Below are 24,213 nucleotides of genomic sequence, written 5' to 3' on the forward strand. Positions count from 1 at the left end.
AAAAAAAAAAAAGGGAAGGCACAAAATGTTGCAGACTATTTAGCAAATGAGAATCTTCAATGAATACTTGATTGTTTTTCCTCGAGAAACAGGCCCAAATGAGAGGGAAGGGACCACTCCTCAGGGGTAATACTTCAGTGGCAGAATGATGTCAGTATCATAGCAACAACATATGGTATCAGTATTTAAGGTAAGTACTGAGGAAGAACAAGTAACAGGGATTCTATAAACATCTACTATAGGCTGCCAGTTCTTTTTCTGCCAGATTTTATTCTTAATCTACTGACTCTGTTTTGGCATAATAGTGATACCATATTTGGAGCTTGCTAAGGAAACTATGACCAACCTCCCTTCTAAGAAAGCCAGCATTGGAGCCCATGAGCTTCTGTCTGCACCTGCTATAAAGAGCAGCTGTAAATGGTGTTAAGTGCAGAAAGGGAAGCTACCTCAAATGTGTTTTGGATATGTATGTTGTTAGGAGGGTCCCAACCAAAAACAAACAAACAAACCCACAAACACAGTCAAAAAGTATTCAAAAGAATTTAATGAAGGAACCCGTCTTCATAATTACAGGCAGGATTTAGGGAAAGTAGCAAGGGATGGTGGAGTACTCCCAAGCTACCAACATCAGGAGGCCATTATCATCATTAGACCTAAAGGGGGAAATAAGGGGTTTTCAGAACCCAGAAAGACCTGTAACTGGAGCCGGATGACAGAGAGGGCCATTGAAAAGAAGCTGTGACCTACTCACAAAACCACAGAACAGCTCTAGCAACACAAATCCAGCAGGAGAGAACTGACTCTTCCAGGCCCCCTACTGATGTACCACCAGCCAAAACCAAACAGAAACCATAAAGTAAGAGGTCAGTTGATACAGCCCATACAATTTATCTGCCTCCTAGATCACAGAGCAAGGTAGAGAACAGAGCTGGAGGGGCAGACGAGAATATGGAGCCTAACAGGTATTCTAAATGACTGCCACACAGCAAAACACAAGCACACAAAAAGTTCTTCCAGTTCCACCTAAATCTTCTAGACACCATGGGACGGTCTACAAAAAAGTCATAAACATAGGGTACTTAACTTGGGTCCCTACTGCCTCTCATCAAGTTGGGGAGGGAAAAAAAAAAATTCTAAGAAATAGTCCAGGAAACTTTTGTCACTTCCACATCACTAAGGATAAACAAACAAACCATTTATTTATAATGGATCAGGTCTAAGACAACTCCCTTCTCCATACTCAAAGGGCATTTATTCCGTCTCTCTATTATTACGCTCATGATGATGTACTATAACCTGTTTGTTTGTTCTTCATTAGACCCTGATCTCCTTTAGGGCAAGGATTGTCTTACTCATCTTTGTATCGCTAGCACCTAACGTGGACCTGGCAGAATCATCCTTCAATCAATGTGCATTGAATCAATGAGTGGACTCAGTGTCCACTAACTGGCAGCCTTATGCCATGGTGGATAAAATCTGGACTGACTCTCAGTAACTAAACACTAGTAAGTTTTATTCAGGACACCATTTAACACACTGGGCAAAAACACTGCTCCTTTCACACCAGCCTGCTATCATTCCCTACAGAGCAGCTTTCCCTGTGTGCTCAGATGCTTATATGCAGCCTTTTCTACAATGACAGAACTCATCATCAAAACAGCCAGATAAAGATGTCAGGATTATGCTCCATTTCAAATACATACCATCTCTCAAAATTTTGACTCTTTTTCCAAGAACTTACCACATCCACTGAAGGAACTAATCGTGTGGGTATATCAGATGGAGGAATTCATGTTTTACAGTGATAGAGATGACTGAGGAGTACAAATGTACACACACACACACACAACACATTTAATGATCAGTTCAACAGACATCACACTCCATAAAATTAGAAAGTAGTCATGTAATGTAATCATGTAACATCATCACATTAAAACGGATACACTGTATGATGTTGGGGTGGTCATTAACAGAACATGGAACATACTCACGTTGTAATTATGAATCACGTTCACATAACCCTGTACTTAAGAAGCGTTTAATCATCTTTTTGTTGGTGTAGTTAACTCTTACCTGTATATTCTCCACAGAAAAAGAATAAAGTTAATGCCAAGTTGATAACCCCTAATTTTAGGCTGTCAATCTCCTGCTATCAGTAAAGTGAATAAAAAACAAATTTAAAATAACCCCTACACTCCAATAAAAAGGTGAATTTGCTATCAAAATGAATTGCCTTCCAAAGCTCAGCATGAAAAAGTTTATCTCCTCCCCCACGGTTCTCTTTCATTGCTGTTTGTAGTGGAGAATTGATAATGCTAAATCTAATGTCATCTTATATACCAAATTAAAATAAGTCAGTACTTCATTTATTATTTCAAAAAAGGGAATGCTGGGCCCATCATGAAAGTCTTCTGAATTACTTTAAAAGAATCTTGAGTAATACAGTAACAGATAAAACATGTTTCAAATAGATGAGGTATCTTTTTCTAAAACATACTTAATCCATAAGTCCCCAAAGCAAGTTTTTCCAAAACCACAAAAGACATTTAAAATAAAAAAACACAATCTTATCTTTTTGAGAGCCATCATAAATCCTGCAACTGTCAAGTCAATGTAGCAATGTAGCAATAAAATTATTCTTACCTCTATAGTAAAATCATGTGCTATTTGCATCATGTTAAAAACACAGACAAGAAGAACTTATAATTTATAAAACTGTACTGCAATACAGGTTTCTCCATTATAGATAAATTTAAAAACATACAAACAAAACACAGGTCTACCTTATGACTTTGTGGTTATTAATATTAGCTTTAGCTACCTTAAAGCAGTATTATGTTTCATTTGTCCTAGTACAGTGCTTGGCCCACAGAAAAAACCTGACATTTGTTTTATAAATTAATAACTCCCATAAGGTAGGAGAAGAGGAAGTTGATACATAATTCTGAGAGTACACAATATGCAGCAATGACAGGGTATTATCCAATATATTAGAATTATCAAAATTACTTCCGACCAAACATTTTCCTCTCCCTTCTCTAAAATACAAATGAAGCTGAACAAAGTCCTATTGACAGTGAGTATGAGTTAAAGTACATTTTAAAACTGTACATCTTACTAGAGGGGAGGTGGGTGGGGCAATGGGTGAAGCAGGTGAAGGGGATTAAGAGTACACTTACTTTGATGAGCACGGAGTCATATATAGAATTGTTGAGTCACTATACTGCACACCTGAAACTAATATAACACTGTTTTTTAACTACACTGGAATTAAAAGACAAATCTAAAACCAAAATTAAATTTAACATCTTTACCACAGATAAACCTTTCATTGTAAATAAATTTCAATATATTTAATGTAGTTATCAGTATATCTTGACATATGAAAGAATTCCTTGCGTTTCTACAGTGTTCCAAAACATTGTTTCACCTTCCTAAACTCCAAAAATTCATTGTGGAGCTCTACAGGAAGTGTCCTGGTCAACGATAAAGATATTTCATAAATAATAAAAAGGGATTTTACCTCAAAGAAGAGGTAAAAGAATTTCTAAGAAATGAGCAAGACTGCAAGAGCCTAGCTGGTCAGCTTTGAGGCAGGCAGGTGGAATACGGGATTCAAACCCGGGGAATTTATCAGTGAAAAGCCATTATGCACACCTGCAGCTAGGATTCTCAACTCACACATCCCCCAGCCCAAGAAGTTGCCAGTACTTCCATACCTGACTAGGGCTACTCAAACCTCAATCAGATCTTCTTGTTCGTTTGTTTTTAATAACGTCTAAATAGTTCGTAACATACTGCTTTACAAAATACATATTTAAAAGGTGAAAATTTCCTTCTAACGCCTATCCCTTATCCAGGTGACTTCAATTCTTTCTTGCCAAGAGAAAGAAGCAACTGGCAACCAGAAGCCCCAGAAATGAACTGTTCCACAAGAAAGACAACGCCAAATCTGCTTCAACCAAAGAATGTCTAGTGCTCCTTGTGGGCTGTCACTGGAGATGGAAAGCTACACCATGGCAAAGTCTGTACAGAGAAGGAAACAGGTCTGGGGCACGCGCGCGCGCACACACACCCAAACACACACACACCCAAAAAGGCAAGCTTCTTCAGACCTATAGGCAGAAACCTGGCATCCTCACACCCACTTGCAAACTGACAATTTACAACCGGGTAACACCTTCTAATTAGGAACGTTCTAGCCTTTTAAAGATGAAAAATTAAACTGCTTCCCACAAGTAAGATAAACCAGGCACTGGCGCCTGTTACTGAGAATCCCCAGTGAATCAAACCTCCCGTGTCGCTACTGAACCTGACAAGCCAGTGACCGGGTTTCCCTACAGCAGAGAGGGGAGGAGCCCACCCCGCTCGGTTGGGAGTGGAACTGGAAACGGGACAGGAGCAAGGGACGAAGCGCAGAGGCGTGAACAGCGTCCAAGCAGAGCTGGGCTCAGCACACCGGCGGAAGACAGACAGCAGAGGGGGCCACGCGGGGGCCGGGGTGCAGGCTGCAAAGCGGGATCTCCGGGCTGCGGAAGCCGCCCCCCGACTCTCTCCCAGCAAAGGCGCGCGCGTCAGGCGCACACACACCACCCCCACGCCCGTCCGAAGGTCTCCGCGAGTCCCCTCCCAGAAAGACACACGCCCGTACCCACCGGGGCACCCCACCCCAAGCTCGCGCGCACACGCCCCTCGGGCCGGCGGAGCATACGTACCCAGCAACACGCAGAGCACATCAAGGGCCACGTACGGCAGCCGCGTCTTGTCAAACATTGTCTCGGCCCCGGCGGCCCGACGCGGGCGGTGGATGAGGCACACAATTCACGACACCGGGCCGGGGGGTGGCGACGGCCCCAAGCTACGGCTCCTCTCGGCCGGAGAAGAGCCGCTGAGGGCAGACGAGGTCCGGGCGGCTCTCTGACGGCCAGCAATGGCGCCCGGGACCCCTGCCCTCGCAGCTCCCACACGCCGAGACGCTCGCGTGCCAGCCGCGGCTGCTCCGTGGTCTCAGGCCCTCCTCGGTAGGCCCTGGCCTGCCCCGGCGGTTCGCTGTCCCGATCCCGGCGCCCGCTCCAACAGGCGGGGCGTCGGAACTCGTGCTTTAAGGATGGGACCGGTAGGGAGGAGGAACACGGGCTCGGCCCCTCCCGCGGGGTAGCGCGGGACCGGCCAGCGGGCGGCCTCCAGGGCTGAGGGGAGCGCGTCGTCGTCTAGGCGGCCAGTAATGGGGCGGCGGGGCGGGGCCGGGAAACCCCAAGCCCGAGAGTTCCGGCCAATCAGCGCCGCCGGCCCCGCCCCGCCCGACCTGCAGAGCCCGCCCCTGAAGTGGGATGCACTGTGGTTGGGCAGACGTTGGGGGCGCCTCCGGTGCGAGGCAAAGGGGGTCGTTTCGAGCCGCGTTCCTGCGGTGGTCGCAGAAGAAGGTCTCGTTAGCCCTGGCCGCGGGTTATTGCTGCGGGGAGGAAGAGCTAGGCTATGGACCAACGATCCCAGAGCTCCGGCTTTCTGCCAGCCATCCTCATCCATAGGGATCGAATGATAAAGAGGTCCAACCGTTACTTAGGCTCCTATGAGCCTTCTATTTGCTTAGGCTTCGACCTAGGCCTTCAGGTCTGGCCTGGCTGAGACCAGTATTAGTATGAATTCTGCAAAGTCATCCCGCTGCTTGATGTCTGGTGCCTTTGATACGTGATCAAATTCCTTATCCGTCCCCATTAGCCTGCCTTACTGTTTCTTCATAGTAATTTTCCATCCACTGACCCCCCCCACTCTGCTTGTTTGTTGGCTATAAATTCCCAGCTGTCTTCACTGTATTCAAAGTGAAGCAGTTTCTTTCTCCTGTTGCAATAATTTTGACCCCCAATAACAATAGTCTTCCTCACCATTTTACCGTGTCAATTATTTTTCTTTACCTGAAATGACCAACCTTTTTACCCCTTGTTCTAGGAGGACCCTCAGAAATTTAGCAATCTCAGTTTCCTAATCTGTAAAATTGGGATGATAATCCCTGCTGTGTGTTGTGGTCAAGAAGTGGTGAAGCCTGGGGACACCTGGGTGGCTCAGTCCATTAAGCCTCTGACTCTTGATCTCAGCTCAGGTCTTGATCTGAGTCCTGAGTTCAAGCTCCACCTTGGGCTCCATGCTGGGCGTGGAGCAGTTAAAAAGAAAAAAAAAAAGTGGTGAAGCCTTATAAAAGGTTAAAACCTCTATAGATGTTAACAACTGGTATGTTTTCTCCTTATTCATATCTTCTTATATGAGAAGCAAGATGAAAATCAAAAACCGTGCCTACTACTTCTCAGATTTTCCTGCTAGAAGCGCCTAAAACCAATGGAGGGATAACATTTCCATGAAGGATTCTGAAGATAGAGCCCCAAGTTATACCCCACAAGCAAAAATGTATTTGAGGAAGCAGGTTTTTCTTTAAAAAGAATGTAAATTTTGTATTTCACCTTTTGTTGGAATATCTTTTAAAAGCTTTTAAACAATTTATAACTGAGAAAGATGTTCCATTGTTTATATGGCTTCTTTACTTTCAAAGTTACAAGGCCCACAGAGTGCAAGGCCAAAATAAATTGAAATTACTTGTGATATCTAAGCATTTGGTTTTCATTCAAAAAATATTTATTGTGATTATGTGTTGGGCATAGTCTAGGGACAGTGCTTTATTTAAAGAGCTTTGGAAATAAACATTTACTTTTAAAATGCCTTTTCAAAATAAACATTCAAAAAGCCCTATTGATTAATATTGGCTTTCTTGATTCACTCACTCATTCAGCATTTGTTGAGTCCCCCAATATACATCAAACTCAGTGCACACTATAGACACACTAAAATGAGCAAGAAAAGATCTCTGCCCTCTAGGAGCCTACTGCCCTGGTAAGAAGACTGGCATGTAATTAAATGAATATTGTGATAGACGTGTGTGGGCATACAGCAGGCACACAAAGCAGGAGTAAGTGTTCTGCCTGGGAGCTCTGGAAACACTGCATAGGGAGGTGATACACTGGTCTTTCCTATCCCTCTGCCAACACCAGAAGACATTTTCTTAGGTTCGAAGGAGGTAAAGAAAACAGTTAATATACTGACAGATTTTTTTGCCCTTTAGAGGAGTTAAAGATAACAGCTTTAAAAATAGATGGGCAAAGTCCATTAAAATGTATTAAGTCATTTCCTGTTTTTTAAAATGGGATCTGTAATTTGTGCAGATTATAAGCAATGAATTAGTCCTCCATTGAGGAGAGAATGACTAAGAAATGTCATTTTCTTTTGGGGTGGGAGTTTTTGTTTTTGGAGGTGGTGGTATTTGTTTTGATCTACTGTCATGATTGGATTCTGGTGTACTATTTGGAATTGACAATGAGTTAAATGACCTTGAAACGGTAGTGAAAATAACAAAAAGGAAACACTGATTAAAGAATGTCACTATTAACACCACCTTGGGGATAGGTACTAGTGTGTCCCTAGAGTTGGCATGAAACCTCAGAGGCTTTTTCCCCCCAGAAACTTCCTTAAATGGTTAACAAAGTTTGTCCTTCGGCCTGCATGTTTCTTTCTATAATACAGGCATTAAACAAAAGCAAAGCAGAGTGGGTTTGGCAAGAGTAGTCCTGAAGACTCCCTCAAGGAGACAGAAACTAATCTTTTCTTTCAGTGCTAAGCATTTTTAAAAGTAGACTATAATCTGCCTCCTCCATTTCCACTTTCTCTTTAAATATTTCTGTACTCTCATTCTGTCCCTACTCCTCTATTTGCACTGTTCTTTAACATAATATTATTAAATCTCCCTCTCTCTGTTCTAACAGTGCTCCTTGTCTCAACTACTTTATTTCACAAAGTTGCTGAAGGTAGTAAGAATTAATTTGCCTACAGTACTTGTTCTTCCTCCCCACCTGAACTGAAACAAATATAGTTTTTACTATACTCAAATATTACTTTAAAATGAAAACAATTAAAAATAAAATGAGCAACTGTTAATCCACCACCCAATTTAATACCCAGAATATTGTAGTATTACTGAGTTTACTTGTGTGTCCTACACCATGTTCCTCCTTCAGGAGAGGTAACTGCTATCCTGGATTTTGTCTTTATTTTTTCCTTGCTTTGTTATTTCTCTGTAGAAAAACATATAACCATATATGTATATATCTCTAAAAATATATATTGTTTAACCTTCTTGCTTTTAGCTTTTAAAAACATTATGCAATATATGTAATCTGCCTTTGATTTTTTTTTCCACTTGAAGTTGTATTTCTGGGGGCGCCCGGCTGGTTGTCGCTTAAGCGTCTGCCTTTGGCTCAGGTCATGATCCCAGGGTCCTGGGATCCCCTGCATTGGGCTCTCTGCTCAGCAGGAAGCCTGCTTCTCCCTTTCCCTCTGCCTGCCACTCTGCCTGCTTGTGCTCTCTCTTGCTCTCTGTCAAATAAATAAATAAAATCTTAAGAGAAAAAAAAGAAATAGTATTTCTTGTATTCATTTGTGTTGCTGCAATAATTGCAGGTCTATTATATGAATATATGAATGTATGAATATATGAATATACTATATGACTATGAATACATTCTTCTGACAATGGGCATCTGGGTTATTTCCATTTTTGCTATGACAAAAATTGCTGCTGTAAGCATTGGTATGCATGTGTCCTGTGTGGCATCGCTGGCTTTGGAGCTGCTGCATCATGGCATGTGCCCACATCCAACTTCACTTGAGAATCCCAGATTGTACTCCCAGATGGTGGTACCATTTTACCTCACCCACACGAGCAGTGGAGACAACCCCACATTTTTATCAACACTTATTTTTGAGATGTCTTAATCTTTGCTAATTTAGTGGTTATAATACGTAGTCATAATGAGTAGTTACCACAATGTACTCATAATTTGATTTCTTGATCACTAATGTGTTTGAGCATCTTTCTCTAAATTTATTCACCAAAAATGTTTCTCCTTCTGTCAATGGCCTGCTTCTGCATATATTTCTATCGGGTTGTTTATCTTATTTTTATCAGTATAGAAGTTCTTTATATAGTCTCAATAGTAATCACTTGTGGCTTGTGATTTCACTTCCTTTGTGAGCAGCTAGGTTACAGAGTTCTTATAAATGTAATATACTCAGAAATCTACTGGCAGGTTTCTGTGAAAGTTTTTGCTCTCTTGACCAAAGGTGAAGACTGGCTTCCTTTCCCTTCTCTTTCCACCTTCTTTGAACATGGACATGATATTTAGAGCTGTAGCAGCCATCTTGTGATCATGAAAAACAGGCCAAGAAGAGTACTGCACTGGTCTTTGGAATATAATGTTGAGCCACTAAAACAGTCAGCAACTAGCTACCTCCAGATTTCTTATGTGAGAAAAAAATAATTGCTTAAGCCTCAAGTATTCACAACTGATAGAAGGCTCAAGAGTATGTTGAATCCTGTTTCTGAGAAATCACATGTCATATTACTCTAGGAAAACCTTTTACTTGAGCTAGCTTAATAGAATCTGGTCCTTCAAACCACGATGCCCTGAATAAAACAATTCGGGTGAAAAGAATGCTGAGGGAGAATGGACTTTGAAGAATGGTTTGAGCAAAGAGGCAAAACAAACAACATGTTCTGAAGCCCCTGAGTAAGACAGGTGAGAAAACTCAATGTGGATGAGTGGAAGAGAAGTTTCTAAAAGGGAGGTGATAACAGTCCATAGGTTAAGAGTGTGTCTGGAGGCAAAGAAGAATCACTGAAAATGCATAGTTACCTGCTGAGAAGAGTCATTTAAAACAGGTAATCTAGTAGTGAGAGGATGTCCTAATCTCTGCAGTGGGCTATAAACTGAAGAGGAGCAAACCTTATTTCGTGAACTGGGTTATCCGGTTTCAAATCCTTTTCTATGTTTATTTCTATTTAGTTACCCTCCATCTTTCCTAAAATCTTGTTTATGGCTTCCAGCCCTTTTACAGTTTTGCTAAAGGGTGTTAGGGTCAAAGTCTTCTGTTAACTGTTAAGCCAGTGCACAAATGTGAGGAACCATTAAAGGAGGTAAAATCTCTAGAATCAGCCTTGGGGACCTCATGGGTGGGCAAATGAGCTCCACCGAGACAGTCCCCTCCCACCAACACTCTCCTTCAGTGTTAAGCTTGCAGAGCCTAAGTTTTATGTTGTCATTCATTTTTAGGAAGATAAGCTTTTCTTCATAGGCTTACTGTCATGTAAAATAGAAAAGTGTGAGCGCACTTGCCTGGTGAACGTCTGATCTAAGCAGACACTCAATATATATCTGGGTTTTTTTTCAAAAACAAAGATTTCTGTGAATCTACCTCCATTATTTCTGCTTTCCTACTACCCACTCAACCCAAAATCTATCCTGGTTCCCTAATCTACAAAAGAAATGGGGTTGTTCTGACGCGACTTGTTCTTAGTAAATCCACACCTGGCGCTGTTGATCACCACTTCCTTTCTCTACCATGCTCGCAAATCATTGCTTCAACAATCTCTTTAAAAATGTATCACCAAAAATACGGAAGTTAATTACCTGTAAGGTATCTATAGTGTTAAAGACACATATATTGTTCTTTTTTTAAAAAAATCTTGAATAGGGTTGCCATCCATTTCCTAGTCTTCTTCGGCATCCACCTTCTTCAGCTGTTTTAGCAACATAATAAAATCCGCCCCTCTCTCCCGATTCCTTTTCTGTTCACACCCCTTGCTTTGTGCTCATCTTACCTTAAACGTGTCCCTCTCCTAAACCACCCCCCTTGGATGGGTCTGACTGTGGAACTCTGCCTTCAGCGATGGGAGCAGGCATCCTCCAGCACTGCGTTCCCAGCTACAGAGCTGTACTCGGGGCACCATGAGTCGCATGCAGTTAATAAAATTTAAAAAGCTTTAATCAACAAATGAGAAAAAGGAAAATAAAGAGTTCAGGAGAGAGTCAAGCTGGGCCTCCCACCCTTTTCTGTTGTTATTTTAGCAAATGGAAGCTTGTCTGGGGGTGAAGGTGGGAAGTAGGGTGAATTTTCCTGCCACTCTTCTTAGACGTCTATGACACCCCTTTATAAGCACTTTTTTGTGTCCTCTAATACGTGAAGTAGTTTAAAAAGTGGATCTATTCCCTTCTAAATCACGAGGTCACGGAATGCTCCTGATTGGACGTCAAAGGAGCAAAGGAAAGCAAAGGAAACTTAGAGGTCCTTCCCGCCTTCGCTTCCCCAGTAAGATGGGAGCCAGGAGCGCGCTCCAGGCACTTCCCAACCTTCAGAGCTACCTTCCCTTTCACAGTGTCTCACCTAACAGATTTCATTTACTTTGCACTTTTAAAATGCTGCCTTCGAAAAATCTAAAGCAGTGATACTAGGACTTCGCACTTTGAAATCCTCTGGGGTGTGGGTTAAACAGGTTTCCCGTGGCAGGGAAGGGGGGAGGGGTGACAGGTGCCATGTCCGGCTGCGACGGTGACAAGAAGCGGCCTGTGAAGTAGCCCAAGAAGCAGGCCAAGGAGACGGGCGAGATAAAGCATTCAAGCAGAAACAAAGAGAAACAGATGCAAGGAGAGAAAAACGAAAGCCGCTGGGAAGGCCCCCCTCGCCGCAGGCGGCGGAATTGAGAAATCCCGCGAGAAGGAAGCCGGTCCTTGTGCCTGAGGCAATAGTGATCCTTAATTCCCCTTCAGAGCGTCTGTTGCCGCCTGTAGCTGGAATGAAGTGTTGCCTTACATCCTGTTGTAGATTAAAGAATAAATTTTGTTTAAAAAAAATTCGATCATAAAAAAAAAAAAAGCCTAGCTCCATTCCATCTCCAGAGATTCTCAGATGAAGATCTAGGATGGAACCCAATCATTATTCTCTTATCATGCTTACCAAAAGCCCCAGGAGGTTCTGATGCCCATCAGATTTTGAAAACCTCGGAACTAGTCTGCCTGCATTTTCACTTTCCAGACAAGTTTTAATAAAATAAAATCACTTTCCTCAAAGAGATTACAACACATTAAGACCATTGTAAGTACTGCTTACTAATTAAACTCCTGGGCTCGGGAATCTGCCTCACCGAATACCTTTGAGCAAATTACCAAAAACTTTCTTGTGTAGCAGTTTCCTTACTTGTAAGAAAAGAATGATAATAAAAGTACCTACCTCATAGGTTTATTGTGAGGATTAAATGACATAATATGTCTAGAACACTTGAGCACAGAGTAGGTACTCAATAAATGCTGGACATTATTAACTGAAGATTCCTGTCACTGCCTCATCAGAACCAGGTTGATGGTATGTTCTATTAGCCTAAGAATAGTGCTCAGGGGCTTTCCAAACCCGTTTGCAATTTTATGTGAAATTCTGTTTTGCATTCTGCTGTGAAATAGACCTGTAGATAGCTCTTCCCAGATTCTCAAAGGGGGTCCAAAACACTGTACTGAGCTCTAGAACCTACCTTGGAAATTGTGATTCATTAAATCTGGATTATTCTTTTGAGGGGTGGGATGGGTGTTATTCTTATATTTAGGGAGGAAACATTGATCCACAAGTGAAGAATTTGTTAGAGAATCTGTTTTTTGCTGAACTAGCCTCCCTGTAGCAGCCATTTTGTCCTTTGCAGGTAAGAGTGGAGGAGGGAGTACTTGGTAGTTAGGCTGCTTCAAAGCCCAGATGCTTTTCAGTTCCTATGCACATGAAGCCTTGTAATCAATCCCTTCGCTTTCTCTAGTAAGCTTGCGCCTCTATAGCTAGCCACAAAAAAAAATGCCTAATGCAATGCCACTAATTACTTTGGTATTTCGTAAAATTCAAAATGTCATAAATAGAAAGCAATATTTGTAACATTACACCTAAGGATTTACCATCCAGCGTAAGAGCTAAAACATCTCCCATATTGACATTACCTGGGTATTCCTTCCCACTCCCATACTCCCAGCCTGTTCATTTTCCACTCCCTCCAACACACCTTCTACATTTTGCCTTTATCGTTCCCTTTGCTTAAAAGAAAATCATGGTGGGGCACCTGGGTGGCTCAGTCCATTAAGAGTCTAACTTTTGATTTCAGCTCAGGTCATGGTCTCAGGGTGGTGGGATAGAACCCCACCTCAGTCTCTGCACTCATTGGGGAGTCGGCTTGGGATTCTCTCCCTCTCCCTTCGCCTCCCCCCCCCCGTGCTTGCTCTCTCTCTCTCTCAAATAAATAAATCTTTTAAAGAAAATCATGGCTTTGCCACATATTTGTCCCTAGTCAGTGTTTAGCATGTTTTGAATTTTATAAAAACAGTATCATACTATGTACACTAGTGAGGATTTGCTTTTCCACTCACCATTATTACTAGTGTTTATTCATGTTATTTCCTGTTCCTACAGATCAATTATTCTCACTGATGGATAAATTTCCATTTGTGTGAATATGGCATTCTACTTATCCATTCACCTGTCAGTAGACATCTGGGTGATTTACTTTGGATTTTTAAAATGCATTTCAAAAAACATGCTTAGGCAGGAGTATCTCTAGAGCACTTAATAGGAGTGGAATTGCTAGGGTATTGGGGTAGGCTGACAGTGACCCCCAAAGATATGTCATCCTCATCCTCCAAACCCGTGACCATAACCTTATACAGAAAAAGAGTCTTAGCAAATGTGATTAAGTTAAATATCTTGAGATAGGGAGATTATCCTGAACTATCCAAGTGTGCCCTAAATGCAATCCCACCGTCCTTATAAACCAGGAGGCAGAAGGAGAGTTGAATCTAAACAGAAGAGATGAAGGCAAGGTGCCTTGTCAACACCTTGATGTCAGTCCAGGGAAACTGACGTTAAACTTCTGGTCTCCAGAACTATGAGGGAATAAATTACTCTTGTTTTAAGTCATCAAGTTTGCGGTCATTTGCTGCAGCAGACATCGGAAACTAATACAAGTATGCATACATACAACTTGAGAAGATAATGCCAAACTATTTTCAACTGATGATGTGTCAACGTCAATGTATCAAATATTAGTTCCAGTGGTTGTTCCAGAATTCCTGTACAGGAGGATTCAGGAAACTTGTATTGAAGTTGTATTTACATAGTACTTTTAAAACAATGGGGAAAACCATCAAAGGTCCGTATCAAAGAATGTTGGTGGAGAGAGTGGGTTGCTATTCATAGAGACTCTCAAGTGATTACTTTGCAGGCTTACTAATTACAACTGAGTTCTCTGCTTAGTTGTACTATGCTCTTGCTGTTGGAAATCATGGAGAGATGATCTTGTTGGCCCCAGGTCGGGGAGGTATAACTAGTTCTTAAATGCCTGAACAGGTTTTTAGGATCACTGGCATGCCATGTGTTTATTGGAATGATTTTCCCATTTATGAAGTTACTTTTGTTGTTACACCAAGAGCAGGTTTATGTAGAAGCATTGCCCTGGCCTTTACACCTTGCAGAAACAGCACTTCTCTTCATGACACAGTGTCCAAGGACAGCCAAGGGGTTGAACTGCAGATAAGCCTACTGTGCCCTTTACTCTTTGCATGTTTGTTTGATTCAATACAGTTCATAGCTCTCAGTCCTGCCAAATTTCGGACATTCTAGGATCACTGTTGCTGCTGCTGACTAGTTGCAGCCCATAAGGGATAAAAGAATGAGATCTTTTTTTTGAAGGCTTTATTTATTTAAGAGAGAGAGAGCGTGAGCAAGTGGGAGCAGGGGGTAGGGCAGAGGGAAAACATCTCCAGCAGACCCCCTGTTGAGCTCAGAGCCCCACGTGGGGCTCAATCTCACAACCCTGAGATCATGACCTGAGTTGAGATCAAGAGTCAGTCGCTTAAATGACTGAGCCACCCAGGCACCCCAGCAATGAAAGCATGAGATTTTTTTAAAATTTTGTGTCTCCAATAAGCAGGAGGACGATATATTAGTTTCTTTTTTTTTCTTTTTTTAATGATTTTTTATTATATTATGTTAGTCACCATATAGTACATCCCCGGTTTCCGATGTAAAGTTCAATGATTCATTAGTTGCATATAACACCCAGTGCACCATGCAATACGTGCCCTCCTTACTACCCATCATCAGTCTATCCCATTCCCCCACCCCCCTCCCCTCTGAGGCCCTCAGTTTGTTTCTCATAGTCCGTAGTCTGTCTTGTTTCATTCCCCCTTCTGATTACCCCCCCTTTCTGCTGCTGCTTGAACAAATTACCACACGCTTAGTGGTGTAGACCAACATGGACTCTTTAGAGTACCGTGGGTCACAGGTCCAACATGGGTCTCCTTGGGCTAAAATCAAGGCGTTGCCAAGCCTGGGCTCCTTTCTGAAGGATTTAGAGGAGAATCCATTTCTTTCCCTTTCTCAGCTTCTGAAGGCTGCCTCCATCCCTTGTTTCAGAGTCTCCCGCCTCCCTCTTCAAAGCCAGCGACAGTGCATCTCCAACAATTTGTCCATAGGCACATCTCCCTCTGACTGCACTGGGAGAAGTTCTTCAATTTTAAAGACACCTGTGATTTTTAGGTCCCAGGTATTTCTTGTCAAGGTCCTTAATTTAATTACATCTGCAAAGTCCCTCTTGCCATATACAGTAACATATTTGCTGGTTCTAATAATTAGGGCACGGATATCTTTAGGGGAGGCATTATTCTGTTTACCACAGAAGAATCGTTGAAAGAGGGAGATACAGAACAAATACTATGCTTATTTAACTACAGGAACTATAGACATAGGCACCACATCAGCAAACCGTTGTCCTCAGGGCTCATTACAGCATTTCATTTCAAACTTTTTGGGGCACCTGGGTGGCTCAGCTGGTTAAGCATCTGCCTTCAGCTCAGGTCATGATCTTGGGGTCCTGGGATTGAGCCCCATGTCAGGTTCCCAGCTCAGTGGGGAGTCTGCTTCTCTTTCTTCCTCTGCCCTGCCCTCTCCCCCCATTCTCTCTCTCTCTCAAATAAATAAATAAATCCTGAAAAAAATTATATGTTGGGGCACCTAGGTGGCTCAGTCAGTTAAGCATCTGACTTCAGCTCAGGTCATGATCTCAGGGTCATGGGATCCAGTCCCATATTGGGCTCCCTGCTCAGCGGGGATTCGGCTTCTCCTTCTGCACCTCCCTCCCACCCATCATTCTTTCTCTCTCTCTCAAATAAATAAAAGATCTTTAAAAAAATAAATAAAAAATTTTAAAAATTATATGTCTTAGTTACTTAGACTAACTACATGGAAATTTTTACTTCTTGGAACTTTAATAAATAAAAATATTACATGTACCAACCTACATTGATAACCCGCAAATCTCAATACATTTTGCTTTCTCCTAATCTTTTTTTTTTTTTTTAATTTATTTGACAGAGATAGAGACAGCCAGCGAGAGAGGGAACACAAGCAGGGGGAGTGGGAGAGGAAGAAGCAGGCTCATAGCAGAGGAGCCTGAATGTGGGGCTCGATCCCGCAACGCCGGGATCACGCCCTGAGCCGAAGGCAGACGCCTAACCGCTGTGCCACCCAGGCGCCCCCGCTTTCTCCTAATCTTAATTGTTCTCCCAGTAATACTAGACTTTCACTTTCCCAGGAATGTAACACTTTACTAAAAAACGGTGGTAGAAACTAACATAACAAGAATCTGGTATTGCTTATCTCATACATGTATTTTTTTTTTTTTTTTCAAAATAAGATACTGAGTGAGGTGCCTGGATGGCTCAGTTGGTTGGGTGGTTGACTCTTGATTTCAGCTCGGTCATGATCTTGGGGTCCTGGGATGGAGCCCCACCTCAGTCTCCGTGCTCAGCAGGGAGTCTTCTTCTCCCTCTGCCTCTGCCTCTCCCCCCCCACTTGCTCTTTCTTTCTTCCTCAAATAAATAAATCTTTAAAAAAATAAGACACAGATAAATATTTATTGCTAGGTAGCTAAAAATAAAGTCTTAGTTTATAGACCTGGTTTTCTAGTTTTAAAAAAGCCTGACTTAATTCCCTATAAAATATTATTCAGTTCACCAAAAAAGAAAGTTCTATGTGCTTAAAAATAAAAATAGTCTCAGAAAAACAACTTATCATCTCCTTTTCACACCATAAATATTTGTTGGACTACGTTGAAAAGAATCTCTTTCAAATTCTTTCCCCAAATTCTGATCAGATAGTTTCCCTTGCAAGCTATGCACATCCAATGATTAAATATTTATTAAGCAGCTACTATGTACTAGATACTTCAGTCACATGGCTTCCAGAAGACATTGTACCCTTGTGACCTTTTCAAAGGCCACAGGATGCAGACTTTGGGGAGGCACCGAGCTTTATCACACATTTGGAGGAACCTGAGGCACAATCCCCAGGGCCCCACCTGCATGACTGGGCCCTTCCTGACTGATTCTTGCCCACCTGCCCCAGAAGGGACTGGAGGCCTAGTTCTGAACCCTCGCTAGCCCTGTGGCGGGGGCCCTGCAGCAGCCAGGATCCAACAAGGAATTTAATAAAGGGAATTGATTACATGGGTAATGAAATAGCTGAGACGCCAGGAGGGGACGTTCCAGTATCCCAGATATTAGCAGCAGCAAAAGGAACACACTACCGCCTGAAGGCTGGATAGAGGGTAGAAAATGATATGATTAGAGCCCATGGGCAGGTGCCAGCCAGTGGAAGCGAGAACCACAGTGGGCCTGTCTGATGGAAGTGGAAATCATGAACGAGACACAATCGCAGCCAGAGGAGGCTAAGACAGAAAAGCAAGGAAAAGGCCCTGCTTTCTTTCTTCGGTCCTCCAGATTGATGCCAGTACCCCTCACTGACTGATCCCCTCTGAAAATCAGGCTGTAGGGGGCTAGGAAACAGCCGGCAGGAACCAGGCACCCTGCTATGCTGAGCAGAGCAGACAAAGAGTTGAAGAAAAGATCTGAGAATGCTGACCCAGGACTAACACAGGACTGGTATGAGACCTCTTGGATTCCAGATGCCTACCTGTTTTACTGTTTACTTTATCTGCACACTAGCCAGTTAGAATTCCTATGATCTCTCGCTGGCACTCCCCATCACCAGTTTCCTATCTCAGTGCACATTGGAATCACCTGGAGACCATTCGAAAAAGGACCAATTCCTGGGCTTCTCCCCAGATACTAAACAAGCATCTTTGAAGGTAAAGTAGAAAAACCTATATTTTTAACATCTCAACTTGATTCTGATGTAGATGGTCTTTGGACTCATTTTTGAAAGTGGGGCTTAAAGGTGGGACTACTCTACTTCCAGACTTCTAGATCTTCCAAGTTTTCTCTCATCCTGCTAGAATGAAACCTGTCATGCCAAGCTGGACTGTAGAATGAGGGTGGTCTCCAAACAAACACACACTATTTAATATATAAAAATAGGTTGAACTTTATATTTACATTATCACTAAAATCCAAATGATAGATTAATTTCAGTATCATTCTTGTAACTAGATAATGTCCAAAAATATCTGTGAATATACTGTCTTTCTGGTTTAAACTGAATGAAGCTTGGCATTAAAAAGAAAACTTTCTCCGTGATCTGATTTTGGTTAATATTGAGGTTTGGCCATTTTAGATGGTAGCCATAATTGTATATATTTCACATAGTTAATTGTATATATTTCACATAGGCACGAAACAGCAGAAGCCTACATCTATAGAAGACAGGACTCATGGTTGGTTCAGTGGGTTAAGCATTTGACTTCGGCTTGGGTCATGATCTCAGGGTCCTGGAATCCAGCCACACGTTGGGCTCCCTGCTGAGTGGGGGGGGGGTCTGCTTTTTGCTCTCCTTCTGCCCCTCCCCCTGCTTGTGTCCTCTCTCTCTCAAAAAAATAATAAATAACATCTTTGAAAAAAAAAAGAAGACAGGATTCATTTCTTGCAGATTTAGTCCTTCTTGTAATTTATCAATTTCTTGTCTATTGTTTTGGTGTGTTTCTTACTATAGACCCAGCAGCAACCTGAGGAGGCACCTCAAGGACCACACAGTACTAGGGAAAGGAGAGAGCTAAAGAATTGGGGCTCTGAGCCCGGATCTAGCTTGGACCTGAGCAGAGTTTTCTTTAATGTTTTACATGTTAGTTTTCCACATACAATTTTATGTGAAAAAAAAAAAGCTTTCACTTACTAAGTTTTGAAAATCCTGGATTCTGGACAATGCTTCACATGAAGCAAATGAATAAAAGTTCCCATAACTGTAGAATCTTATATGTTTGATGTTTCTGGGAAGTAGGCTCTTGATAGAGGTGTGATTTAATGCAGCTTGGAGACTAAGTCTGAACAGGTTCATTAGGCTGCCTTTAACTATAGGATTTATTGATAATGATGGGATGAAACTACCTGACAGCTGTCAGCCAGGAACAATGTATGCATAAACCAGGGGGTGAAAAACTGGGTCAACAAACATCACGTAGTCAGGAAACATTGTGGTTTCTTAGGTTAACTGCTAATGAATTATTTTAGGTAGAAAACTTCTCTTGCTCTGACATGGCTTTTTTTTTTTTTTTTTTTTTTTGTTAGAGAGAGAGCGAGCAAGCATAAGTGGGGTGAGGGGCAGGGGAGAAGCAGGCTCTCCACTGAGCAGGAAGCCTGATGCGGGGTCCAGTCCTGGGACTCTAGGATCATGACCTGAGCTGAAGGCAGATGCTTAACCGACTGAGCCACCCAGGTGCCCCTGACATGGCTATTTTTAAAAGAGCTTTTTCCCTGAAACCTTAGGTGGCTTGGATTTGCCATCAAGAAATAATTTTTCATCTTTGAAATGTTGGCTCATTTCCTTAGTGAAATTATGCAATGTGACTCTGTTGTATCTTTTTCTTACCTTTACAGATATAAAGCAGTTTTTAAAAATTGTTCAACTTTTTGGTTTTTGCCTCCAGCAAGACACATTTTATACTCACACTGAGTTCCGCTCAAGATGTGGTTAAAACCAGCCAGTAGTGTTAGTAAAGACAGTGTCTCATGTAAACAATATTCATATGACTTAGAAGTATGGATTCACTTGGTGAGACATTACACAGCCAGTAAAATGATACTTTCAAAGTTAACATGATATCATGAAACGATATAATCTTTAGTGGAAGTGGATGACGTAATTACATCTAATGTAATTATGATCATATTTTAAAATATATGCACAATATCTTTTTCTGGCATTTTCTTTTTTCTTAATTTATTTTTTAAATTTAAATTCAATTAATTAACATAATGTATTGTTTGTTTCAGAGGTAGAGGTCGTTGATTTATCAGTCTTATATGATACCCAGTGCTCATTACATCGTGTGCCCTCCTTAATGTCCATTGTCCAGTTACCCCATCCCCCCACCCCCTCCCCTCCAGCAACCCTCAGTTTGTTTCGTATGATTAAGAGTCTCTTATGGTTTGTCTTCCTCTCTGGTTTCATCTTATTTTACTTTTTCCTCTCTTCCTCTATGGTCCTCTGTTTTGTTTCATAAATTCCACGTATGAGTGATATCATATGATAATTGTCTTTCTCTGACTGACTTATTTTACTTAGCATAAAACCCTCTAGTTCCATCCACATCATTGCAAATGGCAAGATTTCATTTTTTTTGATGGATGCACAATATCTTTGGATCCAACAATTCCACTTCCCAAACAGGCGTGCAAAGATAAACATGGAAGAATGGTCACTGCATTGTTTATAATAGCAAAAAGTTAGAAATAACAAATCTTCATCAGTAGGGATCACTTAAAATATGGTACATCCATGTAGTGGAATACTATATCATCATTTTTAAAATGAAGTAGATGTACATTTCTGGACTCTGAAAGATGTTTGATATATTATTATGAAAAAAAGCAAATTACCGAACAGAAGATATAGTAGAAGCCATTTGGTAAGAATACCAAGTCAGCATATATAATAGATACCATATTATATATTATGTATCAACATTATATAATACACATAATAAATAATATATAATGGGTATATAAGCTTGCTATATATAATAGGTAATATTAACAAAATTTCACAGTAATTACTTCTATGACTATCGTGGGTTGCGATTATAGGAAATGTTAGTTTTTCCTTTATTCATTTCTGTATATAAATTGTTTATAATAAACATGGCAATTTATAATACATTATGGTATAATACATACAGTTTATGATACAAAATACATAAAATGTCGGTATTGAAGAAAGACTGGAAGGAAATACACTAACATGATTACAATGTTTTTTTCTAATTGATAGAACCATGAAAGATTTAAATTTTTTTTGTGCTGTCTCTACATATAATTCTTATCTCATGTGTTAATGCCATGCTTTTGTAATTTAAAAAAAAAAGTAGAAAAAGAAGGCAGGGAGTCAGAGAAGGAGTTGTTAAGGATTGGATTAGGTCATTTAAACACCTAAACATCTTTTAGCTTTTAATTTGCTGTCGTTAGTCACTGACAATGTTGCCTTTTCAGAATGCCAAAAGTGCAATTTGGTGGATCAGTTTCTTTAAGAAGGCCAAATTATGGGAGAAAAGGCATCAGAGATAAATACATGAATTGCTTTTGCTGGAGGCTTCCACTGAACGTGTTCTTAGCACTGTACTAATTATACAGACGGCTGGAGCAGGAGTCCGTCACAGCAGAGGACCCTCGCTCCTGGAGCACGGCTTCTCCGTTTGTAAGGAGCCATCAATGCATGTGGCTATAAGCTAAAGCCAATTTTATTTTATTTATTTTATTTTTTAAAAGATTTTATTTACTTATTTATTTGAGAGAGAGAGAGCGAGGGCATGAGCAGGGGGGAACAGGGAGAGGGGGGCAACAGGGAGAAAGAGAAGCAGACTCCCCGCTGAGCAGGGACCCGATGACGATGACGTAGGGTTCAATCCCAGGACCTTGGGATCGTGACCTGAGCCGAAGGCAGATGCTTAACAGACTGAGCCACCCAGGCGCCCCTAGAGTCAATTTTAAACAAATAGTGGCTTTGGCAAATTTCTAGAACATTAGAGTCTTGAGGTGGTAAGTCCTTCAACCCTGTGATGTCAGCTTATTTCTCAGAAGAGCTCCCAGCTGAGATTTTCCCAGAAGTCTGACCATCTGAGGCAAAGACGTAGACACCAGCTCTTTACCTCGAGGATTCCTTTTCTGGTAAGCTTCTCTTGCGGGCAAATTTTAATATGCCAAGAACTTTTCTGCAGCAGATTTCAGTTGCCCTAGAATTTGAATTCCATAGATCACAGTTCATAAGCGGTACCTCCCATGGGGGACTCCTACCGGGACCCCTGTTTTCCCAGCACCTACAATTCTTGCTGATTTTCTATCTTTCTAATAGAGAGGGATGGGGAAGAGGGATCAATAATTGGCAGCCAGACCAAAATCCACAAGTTACCAACAGAAACCACAGCAGGTGGGATTTGCCACAAAACCAGAAAGACAACCAGATTTACAGCACTTGAGTCAGCAAATAGCAGTATCATTTTGCAAGGTGTTTGCTGCTGGTGGAAAACCATTTCATCAATGGAAAATCATCAAATTGTTTCACTCCTTTGCTGCTTTGTTTTTAATTGGCAGGCCCTAAGGCTTTGTGGCATGAGCTGCTGAATACATAAATAAAGTCATTTCACGTCATAAAACCCTTTCAAATGCCAAAATTAGGAAAGGAGAGTTGATTCAAATGCCACAGAGACAAAAAAAAAATGTGTTTTTCTGGGACAAAGGAAAATGAATGATTTAAGTTTGTGGCAAATTTTAGTCTCATTGCGCACCCACACAAATAATCGTTTTTTAAAAAATTCTATTCAGCACTTGGGTACAAGCACATAGTGTACCCAGGAAGTTCAAATGTCTATTATCATTATTAATACCCTTGTTTTTCTCACTCGCTCATAGCCAACCACAACAAGGAATTAAGCCCAAGCTACTGCAGCAAAAGGGCCAGGAGCGTGAGTATCCTAGATAGAAAAGGCCTGGTCAGCTTTTCCGTTTCCTATAGGGTGGGTTCCTTCACTCGTAAGGATGGCTTCTTGAAGAAGGTTACCACAGTGTGTCATACTCACAACTCTCCGATTTCACTGGGTGAAAGAGTTTCCTACATTTCCTTGGTTATGTTGGAAACACTCCTAAGACAGGAGTTACCTGCTTAGCAGTCAAAATAAAAAGGGATTCTGAGGGATGCCACTATCTCAGGGGCTGTGTTTTCTCTCTGGAAATGCAGCCTCTGTCTGGGGTCAGGCGTGGTTTTGTGTTGTTTTCTCTGGGGGTTTTGCACAGAGTTCCGCTATCTTTGTGGACACGTCTCAGTCAGTTCTCAGACAGGAGACTAAAGCAGGGATGCTTCAGTCCCCGAGGTATGCAGCTTTCAGCTCAAGTGGCCAAAGGAATGTCCCAGCTGGGCATTTCTACCAGTGAGGCAAGCTAAGGGATTCTTTCTACTTTTTGGAACGTCACTGAGCTGTGGAAGGAAGAAATGAGTATGGTTTCCTTTTTTTCCTTCTTCTTTTTTTAAAAGCCGAAACAGGAGCAGGATTGTAGCTGTCACAAGCTGACTAAATATTTTTTTACAACACCAAAGCCTTTAAAATCCTTGGAACGCTCGTGAGAACTAATGTTTACATTGGGACCTTTACATTAATTGGGAGGGGGCGCGTGTGTGCAAGTTACACGTGCACCGTGCCAGCTGCTGCCGGCGCTCCACATCCGAGGACGGTAAGGCGAGAAAATCATTCTATCAACCGTCTGGCATAACTTGAGACTGCAGAGAGGCAGACTTCAGCTCAACAGTCTGAAAATGGACGAATCAGAATGAGGTTTGCAGCAAGCCCAAGAACGCCCTTGACATTCAAACCACACACCCTAGCCTCCCTGACTACCAGACTCGTAATTCTACTCTGTCTCCCTGACTGGGGAAGTTCTGTGCCGTGTCAGAATTCAGCCAGTAGGCCTCAAAACCCCGGGAGGATTCTATTTCTTAAAGATAAGTCTAAGACCTAGTTGCAGAGGGTTTATTTCAATCTTCTCCCTTAACAGAAGCCACCAAATAAAAATATATAGAAAAATGGAGACCGTGCAGCTTGAAAAATTCACTTTAATCTGATTTATACCAGGGTGATGTAGCATTTATGCAGTATTTGGTTTTCAAGTTGAAACAATTTTTTTTTAATGAATCTATGGATCAGTTCACTGGAATGTTCACCAGCTACTCTTTTGCACTTATAAAATATTAGTCTTTAATAGGGTTGCTGAGCCAGTTTACGGAGTTGACCCTGAGTGTGACTGTAAAGGTCATGACCATAATTTAGAAAAAAAGACAAGTTCTTCCTATGGTTCATCTGTAGGGTTATCTTTC

General features: G+C 41.7%; 1 protein-coding gene across 2 annotated transcripts in view; it reads right to left on the reverse strand.

Moving 5' to 3' along the window:
• The window catches only part of PLPP1 (phospholipid phosphatase 1), a 91,342-nt gene extending 86,114 nt beyond the window's left edge, over positions 1 to 5,228 (reverse strand). For both annotated transcript variants that reach the window (XM_002928074.4, XM_011235880.3), the window contains exon 1: positions 4,719 to 5,228. In XM_002928074.4, the coding sequence (XP_002928120.1) occupies positions 4,719 to 4,776 (58 nt within the window). In that variant the 5' untranslated portion in view covers positions 4,777 to 5,228. The remainder of the gene's footprint in view (positions 1 to 4,718) is intronic.
• Between the last annotated feature and the right edge of the window lie 18,985 nt (positions 5,229 to 24,213).

The sequence above is a fragment of the Ailuropoda melanoleuca genome, chromosome 3, assembly GCF_002007445.2.
Source record: "Ailuropoda melanoleuca isolate Jingjing chromosome 3, ASM200744v2, whole genome shotgun sequence".
NCBI lineage: Eukaryota > Metazoa > Chordata > Mammalia > Carnivora > Ursidae > Ailuropoda > Ailuropoda melanoleuca.